Raw genomic sequence first — 15,249 nt, 5'->3', positions numbered from 1 at the left:
TTTTTGTGGCACCGGGTCCAGATTTAGTGGTGGACTCAGAACAGTTTTACTCTGTTCTTTATCTCTGTGATAACTTTGGAGGGTTGGGTGGACCAGACTCTGGAAGGATCCAGGCATCAGGTCTGTGTGTTTGTAAGGTGACCAGATGTCCCGATTTTATAGGGACAGTCCCCATTTTTGGGTCTTTTTCTTATATAGGTTCCTATTACCCCCCACCCCGTCCCAATTTTTCACATTTGCTGTCTGGTCACCCTAGTGTGTTTGAGGTATGGTTCCATCGTGCCTTGTAGGGGTTGTTTGGTGTGCCCCTCAAGAGGCTACAATTGTTTTCTATGCTGCTAGCACAGCTTTGGGCGCAGGATCTCTGTAGACCCAGCTCTTACGTTCTTCCTTTAACAATGAAGCTGAGATGAACCCTAACAGTTCTAGGTCCCCCGGACGGAGACAAGTCGCAGGCTCCCGTTGTGACCAGGCGAAAGACTCGTCGCCGCGCGACCCCTCAGCTTGTCAGACCCAGGGCGGGAAAAGGGGGCTGTCGGGCAACGCGCTGGGGGCGGGGCGTAAGGCGGGGCCCTGCGGGCGGCGGAGGGGGCGTGTCAGCCCTGCCTCCTCGATGTTGTTGTTGTGGTCTCTTTAAGCCGGCGGGGGGGGAGGAAGGGGGGAAGCGGGAGACTCTCGCGATATCAGCCTTGGCGCCGTGACCTCCATGTGAGAGCGGTAGCTGCTGGTAAACACTCCCCGGGGCTCGGACATGGCTCCCGGCGGTGCCCGTTAGACCTGGCCGCGGCGGTTCGCTCCGGACGCTTCTGCTTATTGTGCTGCTCGCAGCCTCGCTTACACGTCGCTGCGGGCGCCCTCGGGCCGACGGGGGCGGGGGTCTGGTCTCCTCGCCCCTGTGAGCGAGGCCGACGGCCTGGGAGGCTCGGGCTGCTCCGCGGCTTTACAATCCTGCCCCGCTGAGCCAAAACAAAGAAGCGGCAGAGGCGCCCCCGCCCCACACGCACCCGGAGAGCGGGCGGGAGCCACGGCCGGCAGCCTCCCGAGCGGCCGGCAGCCGCGCACCATGTGGATCCAGGTCCGCACCATAGACGGCACCGAGACCCAGACCATCGACGACCTGAGCCGCCTCACCAAGATAGAGTGTCTGCGGGAGAAAATCCAGGAGAGCTTCCGAGTGAGCCCCGAGCGGCAGCGCCTCTTCTACCGGGGCAAGCAGGTGAGGCGGGAACGCCCCCATACCTGCCGCCACCCCCCGCGCTCTTTGTGTGCCCGGGGGCGGCGCTCCGGGCTGCCCGGCCATGCGAGCCGCCGGCTCCGGCTTTTGTTTACTCGCTCTCGCTGGGCCTAGGGCAGCGTGAGGGGTAGGAGAGGCCGAGCAGCCCGGCTCCCCCTTCCTACGACTCTGCCGGCCCAGGGACCAGGCGGCGTCCCCGGGAGGAGAGGGTGTCGGACCGACTCCTTTGTGTTTGCTTTCCTAACTGGACAGCCTCGCGCCTCCCCCTGCCGTGCCCGGGGATGGGAGGAGACGCGGCGGCTCCTCGAGGCTTCCCTCTTGGTGGTGTCCCCGTTGGCTTCAGCAGGGGAGGTGCCTCCCCCGGCTGTGTAGAAAAGCGGCTTCCAGGGCGGAGCGCCGCTTTCAGGCCCCGCACGTGTGTATGTGGCGCGGGGAGGGGGGCCGGGGGCGTGCGCCTGAGCGAGGTGGGGGTCTCTCCTCCCCGGCCTCGCGCCAAGGATTAACGGTTTTGTGGAACAGTTGGGCCTGGCTATGAACCCTCCCCTCTCCTGGGGGCGGGGGGCCGGCTTGCACAGAGGGGGGGGGGGCGCACGTGACTAGACCACGTGGGTACGGGGGGCTCCAAGAAGTCGCCTCTTACCCGCCTTGGCTTTAGTTTCACATGCACGAACTGAATAAGCCTGAGCATAGCTTGCCCCAGCTGGAGTTTTGCACCTTGTCTGCACTAGCCTTTCTCTTCCCCTACCTCCTAAACTTCCCGCAGTTGCCGCTTCTCCAGTGGGAGAGCTACCACAGACAAGGTACCAGTGCCTACTGGTGTCATACTAGTTGCATTAGCTGTCCCTGGATTGAACAGTTTGTCAATACTGTGCTTAAAAATCTTTTTGTGAGCTATGCTGTGGCTAGAGCAGGGGTTGGCAACCTTTCAGAAGTGGTGTGCCGAGTCTTCATTTATTTACTCTAATTTAAGGTTTTGGGTGTCAGTAATACATTTTAACATTTTTAGAAGGTCTCTTTCTATAAGTCTATAATATATAACTAAACTATTGTTGTATGCAAAGTAAATAAGGTTTTTAAAATGTTTAAGAAGCTTCATTTACAATTAAATTAAAATCCAGAGCCTCCCCAGACCGGTGGCCAGGACTCAGGCAGTGTGAGTCTTGAAAATCAACTTGCGTGCTGCCTTTGGCACGCGTGCCATAGGTTGCCTACCCCGGGCTAGAGCAATGTTAGGTATTGCTGTGTCCAGAGAGGACCTGCCCGTGTCCGTGGCTATAGCTGTAGATGCTATCATCATCATATAGACATAGGGTAGTGGCAAATGAGGTATTCAGAATGCTGCAAGAATAGTAGAGGAAGGGCATAAAAGACAAAAGGAAAGGGAGGTTGGATGTGATGGCACCAGAGATGTACACTTCAGTGTGGCTGAATCTGCCCTTTTTTTTTTTTTTTAAATAGAGTGGTCTGGGCTACCACTGGATTCAGTGTGGCTCTAACCACTATGGCCAGGTTATCTGTCTCTAAGATTAGATATGTATTGGTGTGAATAATAGAAGTAGTCATAACGAATTGGATATGATATTCGTCATCAACAGGTGACCTTTAACATGTTTTTCTGTATCTAGTGCTCCATAGAGTGAGGAAATGTCTGTGAAAGATGCTATATAAAGATTGCAATTCCTATGGCAGGAATGTTAATCTGGAAGTTAAAATTTTACTTGAGGATTAAAGTTATAATAATAATAATTGTGAAGCCAGAAGCTGAAGCAGAGCTTGGAGCAGTTAGAAGTGGGCAGAGTTGGTGTCAGTTTGACCTTTCTTTCAGTCATGTTGATGTCAATACATCTACCCACTTCCTGAAGGGGAGATTGGGGTCTGGCTTGTTGATTGCAGGGACACAGGGCTGGTTAGAGCAGAAAGTCACTGCTTTTGTTTCCACCTTGATTCCCCCCTCCCCCCACCTCTCTCTTTATTTCCGCCCTGTGCTACTATGACTGCCTCCCCCCTCCCCCCAAACAAAAACAAAACAATTCTGTAGGCATTAATTGCTATAGATCCATAAAGGACCCTTGGTAAAAGTGCTTGACCCTATCTGTACTAGAACTTCCACTATTTCTATAGTTGTGAAAAAGTAAATATCAGTTTTGCTAGACTGGCTCTTAAAGTGGAGAAGCTTACAGGGTAGAGCCTCCTAAACTTTGTTTACCTTAGCAAAGGTCACACTTACTCATGATTGTGTTGTCCTCCTACAGAAGTAAAGTCGGGCTTCCTCCGTGGCTTCCCTTCATCACCTGTTCAACTCAACAGATTAAAATTGAAGTCTTCTAATCTGCCTGTGATTAACTCTTTGCAATTCTACTTTTTAAAGTAATTTAAGAGACACTGGCATGATGCTCAGTAAAGCTGTAGTTGTATCTGAATTTTTTAGTTTGATTTGATTGCAAGTTTTTTAACACTTCTCACATTTTTAAATTTGGTAATATACTTTCTTTCTCTCTCCCCTAAAATTAAACTTCATAGAATTCAGTCTAGATTTGACACTTGCCAATCTAGAACTCATATCAGAGGACTGAAAGAGGAGGTCTCTGAATTAAGGATATGTCTGCACTACAGTGGCACAGCTTTGAGTCTGCAGCTGTGCTGCTGTAACAGCATAGTGTAGATTGCTCCTACATCGACAAGAAGGGATTTTTCTTGTTGTGGAGTTCATCCACCTCTAAGAGAGGTGATAACTGGGTCTACAGAAGAAATCTTCTGTCGACCTAGCTGCTTCTATGCTGGGGATTAGATTGATATAAATGAAGAGAGCTGGCTGATGGAGTTAGTAGTAGGAAAAGAAGGCAGCCAAACTGCATTAATACTACTTGAACTAGATGTAATGCTTTCCTAATATTTCTCTTCTGTGTAAGCAATTGCTATAACTGCCACATTGTTTGTAAATTATGAATGGACTCAGAGGTGGCCTTAAATACGAATAGGAGGGTGTCCATCATTTATCTCAAGATGGGAGGAACAAGGAAAGTTTGAGAAACCATGTTCATACAAAGCAACAGAGTCCTGTGGCACCTTTAAGACTAACAGATGTATTGGAGCATAAGCTTTCGTGGGTGAATGCCCATTTCGTCTCGTCAGATGCATAAATAGGAAAGTAGCCTAACAATAAGGGCTTGTCTAAAGAGTGGTTTTTTTTTTTTATACCATTTCACTCTGCCTAGAAACCAAGATAGTTAAATCAGTGTAACTCCCTAATGGGGCAGCAATTATACTGATATTGGTATAACTTATTTTGGCAAATCTGTCGAGCTCTTCTGGTGGCCCCTTACAGATGGCAGGTACACTTGCAGACAAGCTAAATAAGCATCTCTCTTTTTACCAAAAAAAAAAAAAAAAAAAAAAAAAAAGCTGAAATTCAAAAATCATAAGTCAGAGAAATCAAATTTCAAACAGTTCTTAACTCTGCCTCTTGCCCATATGCAGAATTTTATATTGCTGTTCTGTAGGATTAACGTGCAATGTAGAGTTACTAGGGGAATTGTGACTGAATCTTATGTGGCTAATGTGACATTCTGGATGACTTACAGCTTGGGTTACTTTTTTTTTTATAAGACAAGGTGGTGGAAGTTACTAACTTTTTTTTTTTTTTTTTAATTTGAATGTACAAACTAACTTGAGGTCAAACAAATAGATTCTGGTTCTGAACTCCTTTCCTGCTGGAAGTTAGTTTGTCAGCTGTGCATGTGGAACTGAAAATTGAAGAGACTTTATCCCTTAAAGTATACGCTGTCAAACATGAGGATGTATGTATTGTGCTCAGTTTAAGAGTTAGGGCTGGTCTATACTTAGCCGCTAGTTTGGCGGCTGGGGATTGAACTTCCGGGTTCGATTTATCGCGTCTGGTCTGGACGCGATAAATCGAACCAGGAAGTGCTCGCCGTCGACTGCGGTACTCCATCTCAACGAGAGGAGTACCGCGGAGTCGACGGGGGAGCCTGCCTGCCCCGTGTGGACCGCGTCTGAACCGTGGTAAGTTCGAAGTAAGGTATGTCGACTTCAGCTACGTTATTCACGTAGCTGAAGTTGCGTACCTTACTTCGACTTGGGGGGTTAGTGTAGACCAGGCCTTAGTGTCTCTTGTTCGCTTGGTTTCAGCAGTAATGGATGAGTGTATCGTGTTTTGAAAAAACTAGTCCATTACACCTTGAGACACACATTCTCAGGATAAACTTCCCAAAGCTACTGCAATTCAGGCACATACACTACCAGAAACTTAGCTATTGTTGCTTCTTGACATCTCACATTTCCCTTTTGGGCAAGAGCATTAGACCTTTGAGATGTGTAGTAACAAAGGGAGTAAAATTAAGCAGGGGACTGAACCTTTGTGCAGCTAAAGTTTCACACTAAAACATTTGTGTACAAACATGAATTTCTACTGCATTCAGTGTTGTACAGAAGGACATGTGGCAGTATTCATGGCTGCAGTCTATCACTTGTGGCTCACTTCATAAAGGCTCTCAGCAATGTGAAAGAGTTAGGACTCCTTAAATGAGACTCATCTAGGAAATATGTCAAGATATTTAGGAAGTCTGTAGTTATTTCTGCAGACTTGCCTTGTTCTTCCTTACTTGCTAACTTCCTGGTTTATGAAGTCTTAAGACTTTTTAAAAAACTAGTCCCTTTGTGCCCCTGACTTAGAAGAGAGCCTGGATGGGAGTTCAATTTTTCCTGCTTGTTTAACCTTAAATGTTAGGCCTGTAAAGTCCTGTGTGTTCTGGTTTTATTGGAGGACTTCTGTGAGGTCTCAGTTGTTTATGGTGCGCTTTTTCTGCTTAATGGACAAGGTTGGGGTGTAAAATCATGAAAGGCCCCCTTTATCCAAAATGTGAAAGGGAGTGGGAGGAGAACAAGCTTTGAACAATGAATATATCCTTTCCTTTTGATTACTGAATTTTCACCCTGGGCTCATGGTGTCACCATTTTACTTATTCCTGTCAGTCTTCCATCAAAGACCGGATCTGAGTTTCTCATGTAAACAGAAAAAAAATTGAAAACCTTTTCAGGCTAGCTTTTTACGTAAAAGCCCATCTTTGGATATTTAAGTAATACTGTTAGGGCTGTATATATTTTCAACGGCTACTTTCCAAGAGAGGGTAATGTGGTCCAATTTCTCTGTATAGTACATGTAAAATGTACCTTTCAAGGTCAGATGTGTAGGAGGAATGTAGCATGACAGTTTTTTCTGCAGAAGCAACTCAAAATCCCTACTTACAGTTATAGAATCATAGAATATCAGGGTTGGAAGGGACCTCAGGAGGAAAAGCAGGAAACCTCTAAGGAAGGAGATTCCACCACTTCCCTAGGTAACCCATTCCAGTGCTTCACCACCCTCCTAGTGCAAAAGTTTTTCCTAATATCCAACCTAAACCTCCCCCACTGCAACTTGAGACCATTACTCCTTGTTCTGTCATCTGGTACCACTGAGAACCGTCTAGATCCATCCCCTTTGGAACCCCCTTTCAGGTAGTTGAAAGCAGCTATCAAATCCCCCCCCATTCTTCTCTTCTGCAGACTAAACAATCCCAGTTCCTTCAACCTCTCCTCGTAAGTCATGTGCTCCAGCCCCTTAATCATTGCATCTGAAGAAGTGAGGTTCTTACCCACGAAAGCTTATGCTCCCAATACTTCTGTTAGTCTTAAAGGTGCCACAGGACCCTCTGTTGCTTTTTACAGACTCAGACTAACACGGCTACCCCTCTGATACTTAATCATTTTTGTTGCTCTCTGCTGTACTCTTTCCAATTTTTCCACATCCTTCTTGTAGTGTGGGGCCCAAAACTGGACAGAGTACTCCAGATGAGGCCTCACCAGTGTCGAATAGAGGGGAATGATCACATCCCTCGAGCTGCTGGCAATGCCCCTACTTATACAGCCCAAAATATCGTTAGCCTTCTCGGCAACAAGAGCACACTGTCGACTCATATCCAGCTTCTCGTCCACTGTAACCCCTAGGTCCTTTTCTGCAGATTTATGTTAGAGTCTGCAGAAGTTGGCCATGGCAATTTATTACAGGTCTCTATGTAGCTAGCAAGCAATTCAGAATCTGTATTGCAAGAAATATTATCTGAGTCCCCTCCCTTTCTGTGGTACACTACTGCAGTACTTCTTATTAAAAAAAAAAAAAAAAAAAATCACTTGGAGTAATATGGGTAATCCTGTACTTTAAAAGGCATAAATTGCTTCTTTGCTTTAAACAGTAAGATAGCTTTCTTTGTCAAATACATCATATTTGATTTGTATAGAACTGTTGATTAAGATTCCAGAAATTCTTATTTTAGTAAATTGGTTGTGGCCTGTGTGTGCACTGAAGTTTATTGTAAATAATTGTAACTAACAGTTCAAGAATATCTTACTAACAATTTGTACTGCAAAAATGCTAAATGTATTTTACAGGAAATGGCAAAATGCTTGTATACCCAAGTAAAAGTTTTTTGTAATGGAAGTAAAGGAGATCTTGGTTTCAATAGACTTACTCTGCACACTTTTTTAGAACTAAATACAGTAAACTATTTTCAAAGAACCAAACTCTGATCATTGTGGGATCCCTAGCTTCAGTTATAATTCTGGAAAAACAAGCAGTAAAAAATGTTGAGGTTTAAGCTTGAAAACTTGCCACAAAACTTAAACTGATCCACAAGTCTGCACAGGAATTAAAACAAATTCCTGCTGCAAAATTGGGTTTGTACAACTGAAACTTACATGGTATCCTACTTTGAGTTATTACTTCAGATCACAAAATACTAAGGTTACTTCAGTATGAGAGATTGGTTTTGGGATATGGAATTGTCAGGTATCCTGGTTAAAATCTTATCTAGGCTGGAAACTAACTTGCATCTCACTGTTGCATGAGCTGTTTGGCTCATGGGAGATTAGTGGATATCTGTCCATATTACAGAAACAATCAGCAAAACTGGCATCCTTCATGGTGATCTTATCAGTGGTCAAATATGGAAGGGAGTTGCAGTCTACAGTACAATATTAATTTGAAATTATTCTATTTGAATTTTTGGAAGTGATTTTATACATTTGGTGTTGTGTGTCCCCACTAAAGCACGTGAATTCGGCGGAGTGCGTTCACAGTACTGAGGCTAGCATCGAATGTCAGAGTGGTGCACTGTGGGTAGCTTTTCTGCAGTCCCTGCCGCCCATTGGAATTCTGGGTTAAGCTCCCAGTGCATGATGGGGGCAAAAACATTCTCGCGGGTGTTTCTGGGTGTGTGTTGTCACTAGCTCCTCCCTCCGTGAAAGCTACGGCAGATGCCATACTGCCAGCAGACGGTGCAGTACGGTGCACCGCCTGTCTCCTGGTACTATGAATCCACCTCGCACGTCCTCTCTTCTTTCTATCTACTCTTTTTCTAACCATTTCCCACCTTTTTTCGGCCATCGTGAACTGAGCCGCACAGCTTCCGCCACAAACTCTGCTCTCCCGCTCTTGCAGCTCTAGCGAGCTTCCCGCCTCCGTGAAAGCTACAGAAGACAACCATTTCCTGCCTTTTATCAACCATCTTGAACCGAACAGCTCTCCTACATTTCACGTCCTTTTTCCAGGATTACCCGTGCAGGTGCCATAGCACGGCAAGCATGGAGCCTGCGCAGATCTCAGCTGCAGTTTTGATCATTGTAAATACCTCACGCATTATCCAGCAGTATGTGCAGTACCTGCAAAACCGGCCGAGGAAGCGACAACAGCGTGATGACTATGCTGATGAGGACATGGACACAGACGTTCCTAGAAGCACGGCATGTGGCGATTGGGAGATCATGGTGGTGTTGGGCCAGGTTCATGCCGTGGAATGCCGATTCTGGGCCTGGGAAACAAGCACAGACTGGTGGGACCGTATAGTGTTGCAGGTCTGGGATGATTTCCAGCGGCTGCGAAACTTTCGTATGCGTAGGGACACTTCCATGGAACTTTGTGACTTGCTGTCCCCTGCCCTGAAGCGCAAAGAAACCAAAATGAGAGCAGCCCCCACAGTTGAGAAGCGAGTGGCCATAGCACGGTGGAAGCTTGCAGCGCCTGACAGCTACCGGTCAGTCGGGAATCAGTTTGGAATGGGCAAATCTACTGTGGGGGCTGCAAGTGCTGCAAGTAGCCAATGCAATCATTGACCAGCTGCTATCAAGGGTAGTGACTTTGGGAAATGTGCAGACCATTGTGGATGGCTTTAATGCACTGGGGTTCCCTAACTGCGGCGGGGCGATAGACGGAACGCATATCCCTATTTTGGCCCCGGCACACCAGGGCGGCCAGTACGTAAACCGCAAGGGGTACTTTTCCATGGTGCTCCAAGCACTGGTTGATCACAAGGGATGTTTCACCTACATCAACGTGGGGTGGCAGGGAGAGGTGCATGACGCTCGCATCTTCAGGAACTCTGGTCTGTTTGAACAGCTGCAGGAAGGGACTTACTTCCCAGACCAGAAAATTACTGTTGGGGATGTTGAAATGCCTATAGTTATCCTCGGGGACCCAGCCTACCCCTTAATGCCATGGCTCATGAAGCCGTACACCGGCACCCTGGACAGTAGTAAGGAGCAGTTCAACTATAGGCTGCGCAAGTGCAGAATGGTGGTAGAATGTGCTTTTGGACATTTGAAGGGCGCTGGCGCAGTTTACTGACTCGGTTAGATCTCAGCACAACCAATATTCCAACTGTAATTGCTGCTTGTTGTTTGCTCCACAATATCTGTGAGATTAGGGGGGAGACGTTTATGGCGGGGTGGGAGGCTGAGGCAAATCACCTGGCCGCTTATTACTCACAGCCAGACACCAGGGCGATTAGAAGAGCACACCAGGAAGCGCTGCGCATCAGAGAAGCTTTGAAAGCCAGTTTCATGACTGGCCAGGATACAGTGTGACAGTTGTTTTGTTTCTCTTGAAGTTACCCTCTCTCTCTCTCTCTCTCTCTCTCTCTCTCTCTCTCTATATATATATATATATATATATATATATATATATATATATATATATATATATAATATGAAAGGAAATAAAGTCACAATTGTTTAAAAAACATTCTTTCTTTATTGCACAACACATTGAGAGAAGTCAGAAGGTAGACTGGGGAAGGGGGGGTGGTATTGGGTTAGGGGTGTGGAGGAGGAGGGACGGACAAGTCCAGAAACCAAATCAAAAGTTCGCATATGCCAGCTTTCTGCTGCTTGGGCGATCCTCTGGGGTTGAGTATGTGGGTTCCCCGTAGCCTCTCCCCTCGTGTTCTTGGGCGTCTGGGTGAGGAGGCTATGGAACTTGAGGAGGAGGAGGGAGGGCGGTTATACCGGGGCTGCAGTGGCAGTCTGTGGTCTTGCTGCCTTTCCTGCATTAGATCCACCATACAGTGCAGCATGTCAGTTTGCTCCCCTATGAGCTTGACCATAGCATCCTGCCTGCTCTCATCACACGGCGTTCTGCTTCTTCCTCATTCATTTCAATGCTTTCAAACTGCTGGGCCCCCTTTCCCATAGCAAGAAATGCCTGGTGGGTTTGCCATATAAAAGGAGGGGCCTGCGAGCTCTCTAGGATGATCGCTTCACACAACACCCCCCCCCCGCACCCACCGCTTGGCTCTGAGCAGGGATGAGCCCTTTAAACTAAATGCGAACAGCCCAGAGCGGCTGGGTTCTCCTTCTCTCTCTCTCTTCCCCCCTCCCCCCATATCACCCGATCAGGCTCTCACTCACCAGAAGTATTTTCTCCAGGGTCATGGTCTGGGAGCCCGCCTTGGGAGTGGGGGAAGGCTATTGGCTCCAGCGTTAAGAATAGTTTCTGGCTGGGGGGGAAAACGAATTCCCCACTTGCCACCTATGCACTGTCCTCCTCCTCCTCTTCGTCCTCCAATAACTCATCCTCCTCGCTCTGTGCAACTCACCCCCTTGCAGGTGTCGACGGACAGTGGTTGGGTAGTGGTGGCGTCACCCCCCCATAACTGCATGCAGCTCACGGTAGAAGCGGAATGTATCGGGCTGTGACCCAGAGCTCCCGTTCGCCTCCCTGGCTTTTTGGTACGCTTGCCTGAGCTCCTTGATTTTTGTATGACATTGCTCTGTGTCCCTGGAGTAGCCTCTTTCAGTCATGGCCCTGGAGACTTTAGTGTACGTATTTGCATTCCCTTTTTTTTGAACGTAGTTCTGCCAGAACAGATTTGTCTCCCCAACATGCGATGAAATCTAGTGCCTCCCGTTTGGACCATGCTGGAACTCGTCTGTGAATCCGGGACTATGTGATATCTTGTGATGGACTCTGCATAGTCGCCTGTGATGGTGGACTGTGCTGATGCTCACCTGTGCTGATGGTGACCAAACAGGAAATGAAATTCAAAAGTTCCCAGGGCTTTTCCTGCCCACCTGGCTAGTGCATTGGAGTTGAGTGTGTTGTCCAGAGTGGTCACAAGGGAGCATTCTAGGATAGCTCTCGGAGGCCAATAACGTCGAATTGCATCCACAATACCTTTAACCCGGGATTGTGATCTCGATTTAAGCACTACTCCACTTGCTGAGGTGGAGTACAGAAATTGGATTAAAGAGCCCTTTAAATCGAAAAAAATGGTTTGATCATGTGGACGGAATCAATTAAAAAAATAAATAAATAAATAACTCGGCTAATTCTGAAATAACCGACTAGTGTAGACCAGGCCTTACACATCTCCAGTACAGGATTGAGGGAAGTAGGGTGGCAGGATAGGAAATTGTGCATACTGCTATAGAGGTGGTTTTCAAACTTATTTTCTGGTGACCCAGTTGAAGAAAATTGTTGATGCCCGTGACCCAACGGAGCTGCGGATGAGGGGGTTGGGGTGTGGGAGGGGCTCAGGATTGGGGGGTGAGGGCTGCGAAGTGGGGATGGAAATGAGGGGTTCAGGGTGTGGGAGGGGGCTCTGGGCTGGGGCAGGGGGTTGGGGTGTGGGAGGGAGTCAGGGCTCTGTGCTGAGGGTTCAGGCGCTGAGGTGGGTCTGGGGATGAGGGGTTTGGGGTGTGGGGGGGCTCAGGTCTGGGGCAGGGGGATTGGGGTGTGGAGTTGCCTCAGTGGCTCCCGGTTAGTGGTGCAACGGGGGTGCTAAGGCAGGCTTCCTACCTGTCCTGCCACCGTGGACCGTGCTGCGCCCTGGAAAGCGGACAGCAGCAGGTCCGGCTGCTAGGCGGAGGCGCGCAGGTGGCTCCGTCCGGCTCTCACTCGCAGGCACTGCCTGCCTTTCTCCCCCCCCCCCCCCCCCCAGCCAATGGGAGTGTGGAGCCGGTGCTCGGGGTGGGGGTAGCACATGGAGCCCTGGGGCCCCCCGCCTATGAGCCAGACCTGCTGGTGGCCACTTCTGGGGCGCAGCGTGGTGTCAGGATAGATGGGGACTAGCTTGCCTTAGCCAGGCAGCACTGCTGACAGGACTTTGAATGGCCCAGTCAGCAGTGCTGACCAGAGCCGCCATGACCCAGTGCCTTACATTCTGCAACCCAGTACTGGGTCGCAACCCACAGTTTGAAAACCCCTGTGCTATGGGATGTGGTGTTTTTGATCAGGACTATAGAATGAAGAAAAAATTACAATAAAGTTCAGTTTGTAACACTTTCAAAGAAAATATTCCAAATGTAAACACAGGCAAGACTGTATCTTAGTGATTCTGCATACGCTTCCATGTTGCCATTGCTGCTTTGAGGCTCATAGCTATCTCAACTTCATTCTGATGCTGCTTGAGACTACAACCTATTGGGCATTTGTGAAACCATCAACCATGACAACTTAACCTTGCTGCCATATTGGAGGGTAGGGAGTGGGGGGGGGAAGAACTACATGGGGCTTTGACTTCAATAGGAAGAAAGGCGTGCTAATGTATTAGCGAATGCGTAACTTAACAAGAGGTAAAATCCTAGTGGTGGCAAGGCAGTTCATAGCTAATGAGTTAGTAAGTGAAGTTAAAACTAAAGCTCCCTCATAATCTTTGCTCCTGAAAGTTAGCAGGTAGAGTTAAAATGAAGACATTGATAGGCTGGGGGCACAAGAGTATATAATCTGTGATCCTGCCCCGTCTTCTCTGCTCTCTATACACCCACCTACCCTTCTCATTACACCTTTGGATAAAAATAAGGCTGCTTCTTCCATGCAGCCTGGGTTCTATCAGCAGGAGCGTGGAGAGTACAGGAGAGACTGTCTCCCTGCTCTCCGTTTTGGTGCCTGGCACCGCAGCAACCCCTTGGTGCCAGAAGGAACAATTCTAGGGAAAGTCCTGCTCTCTGCCCCTGCAGTCCTGTGCTGGAACATGTACTATGCAGACAAGTTCTCCTGAGATGCTATCTGTCAAACTCTTAAGTCTACTGAGCATTTGCAAACACATTTTCAAAGGCTCATAACTTGGGTGAATTTTCATGGAGACAGCATAAAGCTCTTGTCCCAACAACGAGGCAGACTTCTTCCTTTCCAAGTTCCAGTCCTCGCTCCAAAGCATGGATGGGCTAGAGCTTCTGAATGAAATGGTTGTGAGAACTATTGTATTTTCCCCTAATTTTGTTTTTGGAAATTGCTTGACTATTTTAGCTGAAACTTTAAAAATAAAGTGCCTTGCATGGTGACAGGTTTCAGAGTGGTAGCTGTGTTAGTCTGTATCAGCAAAAACAACGAGTACTTGTGGCACCTTAGAAACTAACAAATTTATTTGGGCATAAGCTTTCCTGGGCTAAAACCCACTTCATCAGATGCATGGAGTGGAAAATACAGTAGACCGGTAGGTAGGTATATATAAAAATAAAAAAGTGTGTGTGTACACACACACACACACTACATGCAAAGATGGGAGTTACCTTACAGTGTGTGTGTGTGTGGGGGGGGGGAGGGTCAGTGCTAATGAGACAATTCAAGTGGAAGTGGGCTATTCTCAATAGTAGAATACTCTTCCTGAAGGTCGAAACAACAGATTGGCCTTCTACATAGAGTGCTTTCGCCGACGTGCACAGGCTGAAATTGTGGAAAAGCAGCATCACTTGCCCCAAAACCTCAGCCGTGCAGAACACAACGCCATCCACAGCCTCAGAAACAACTGACATCATAATCAAAAAGGCTGACAATGGAGGTGCTGTCGTCATCATGAATAGGTCAGAATATGAACAAGAGGCTGCTAGGCAACTCTCTAACACCACATTCTATAGGCCATTACTCTCTGATCCCACTGAGGGTTACCAAAAGAAACTACACCATCTGCTCAAGAAACTCCCTGAAGGAGCACAAGAACAAATCTACACAGACACACCCCTAGAGCCCCAAGATCCATAAACCTGGGAATCCTAGATGCTCCATCATCTCTGGCATTAGCCAGACAATCCTGCTGTCAGGGTGCCATGTTGACTCTCTCCTCAGGCCCTACGCTACTAGCACTTCCAGCCCCCCACCGCCCCGCCTTGGTAAGGCAACTCCCATCTTTTCATGTACTGTGTGTATATATACCTGTCTACTGTATTTTCCACTCCATGAATCTGATGAAGTGGGTTTTAGCCCACGAAAGCTTATGCCCAAATAAATTTGTTAGTCTCTAAGGTGCCACAAGTACTCCTTGTTTTTAATTTTTTTTTTGCCTCAGGCAGAGAGCCAGCATGGGGAAACTTCAGCTTAGCTAGTTAAAATTTAGCTAAGTTTTAAGCAACTAAAAACAAGGTCTTAAAGTGGGAAGCATTTGCCAACTAGAACCATAGGTAGCACTATCATCTCCAGCTATAATTTGTGGTAGTTGCAAGAGCCCAAAGGTCCAGCTGGATTAGTACTGTACTACAGTATACTTGAAACAGGATTGACAGTGAATTAATGCTGAGGTTAATGGCCATTTAGGTAGGACAGTAGGTTCAAACTATGCAATTCAGGGGGGGTTGCACTGAAAAATCAATTGCTTCTATGTTAACAAATAACTCTGCAATCAAAATGCAACCTATTTCTCTTGGAAATTGGCCAAACCTTTCTGAAATGTAATTATCCTTAGTGGTATTTG

General features: G+C 47.5%; 1 protein-coding gene across 1 annotated transcript in view; it reads left to right on the top strand.

Annotated features, from left to right (window-relative positions):
- The first annotated feature begins 702 nt into the window (after window positions 1–702).
- The window catches only part of LOC112116424 (E3 ubiquitin-protein ligase UHRF2), a 191,476-nt gene continuing 176,929 nt past the window's right edge, over window positions 703–15,249 (top strand). Inside the window, exon 1 of the mRNA XM_029914317.1 lies at window positions 703–1,216. Within this exon, the coding sequence (XP_029770177.1) occupies window positions 1,064–1,216 (153 nt within the window). The 5' untranslated portion in view covers window positions 703–1,063. The remainder of the gene's footprint in view (window positions 1,217–15,249) is intronic.

The sequence above is a fragment of the Terrapene carolina genome, unplaced genomic scaffold (genome assembly GCF_002925995.2).
Source record: "Terrapene carolina triunguis isolate 2854851 unplaced genomic scaffold, T_m_triunguis-2.0 Scaffold35022, whole genome shotgun sequence".
Classification (NCBI taxonomy): Eukaryota; Metazoa; Chordata; order Testudines; family Emydidae; genus Terrapene; species Terrapene triunguis.
Note: the sequence above shows the minus strand (reverse complement) of the source record. Positions and strands in the feature narration are given on the sequence as shown.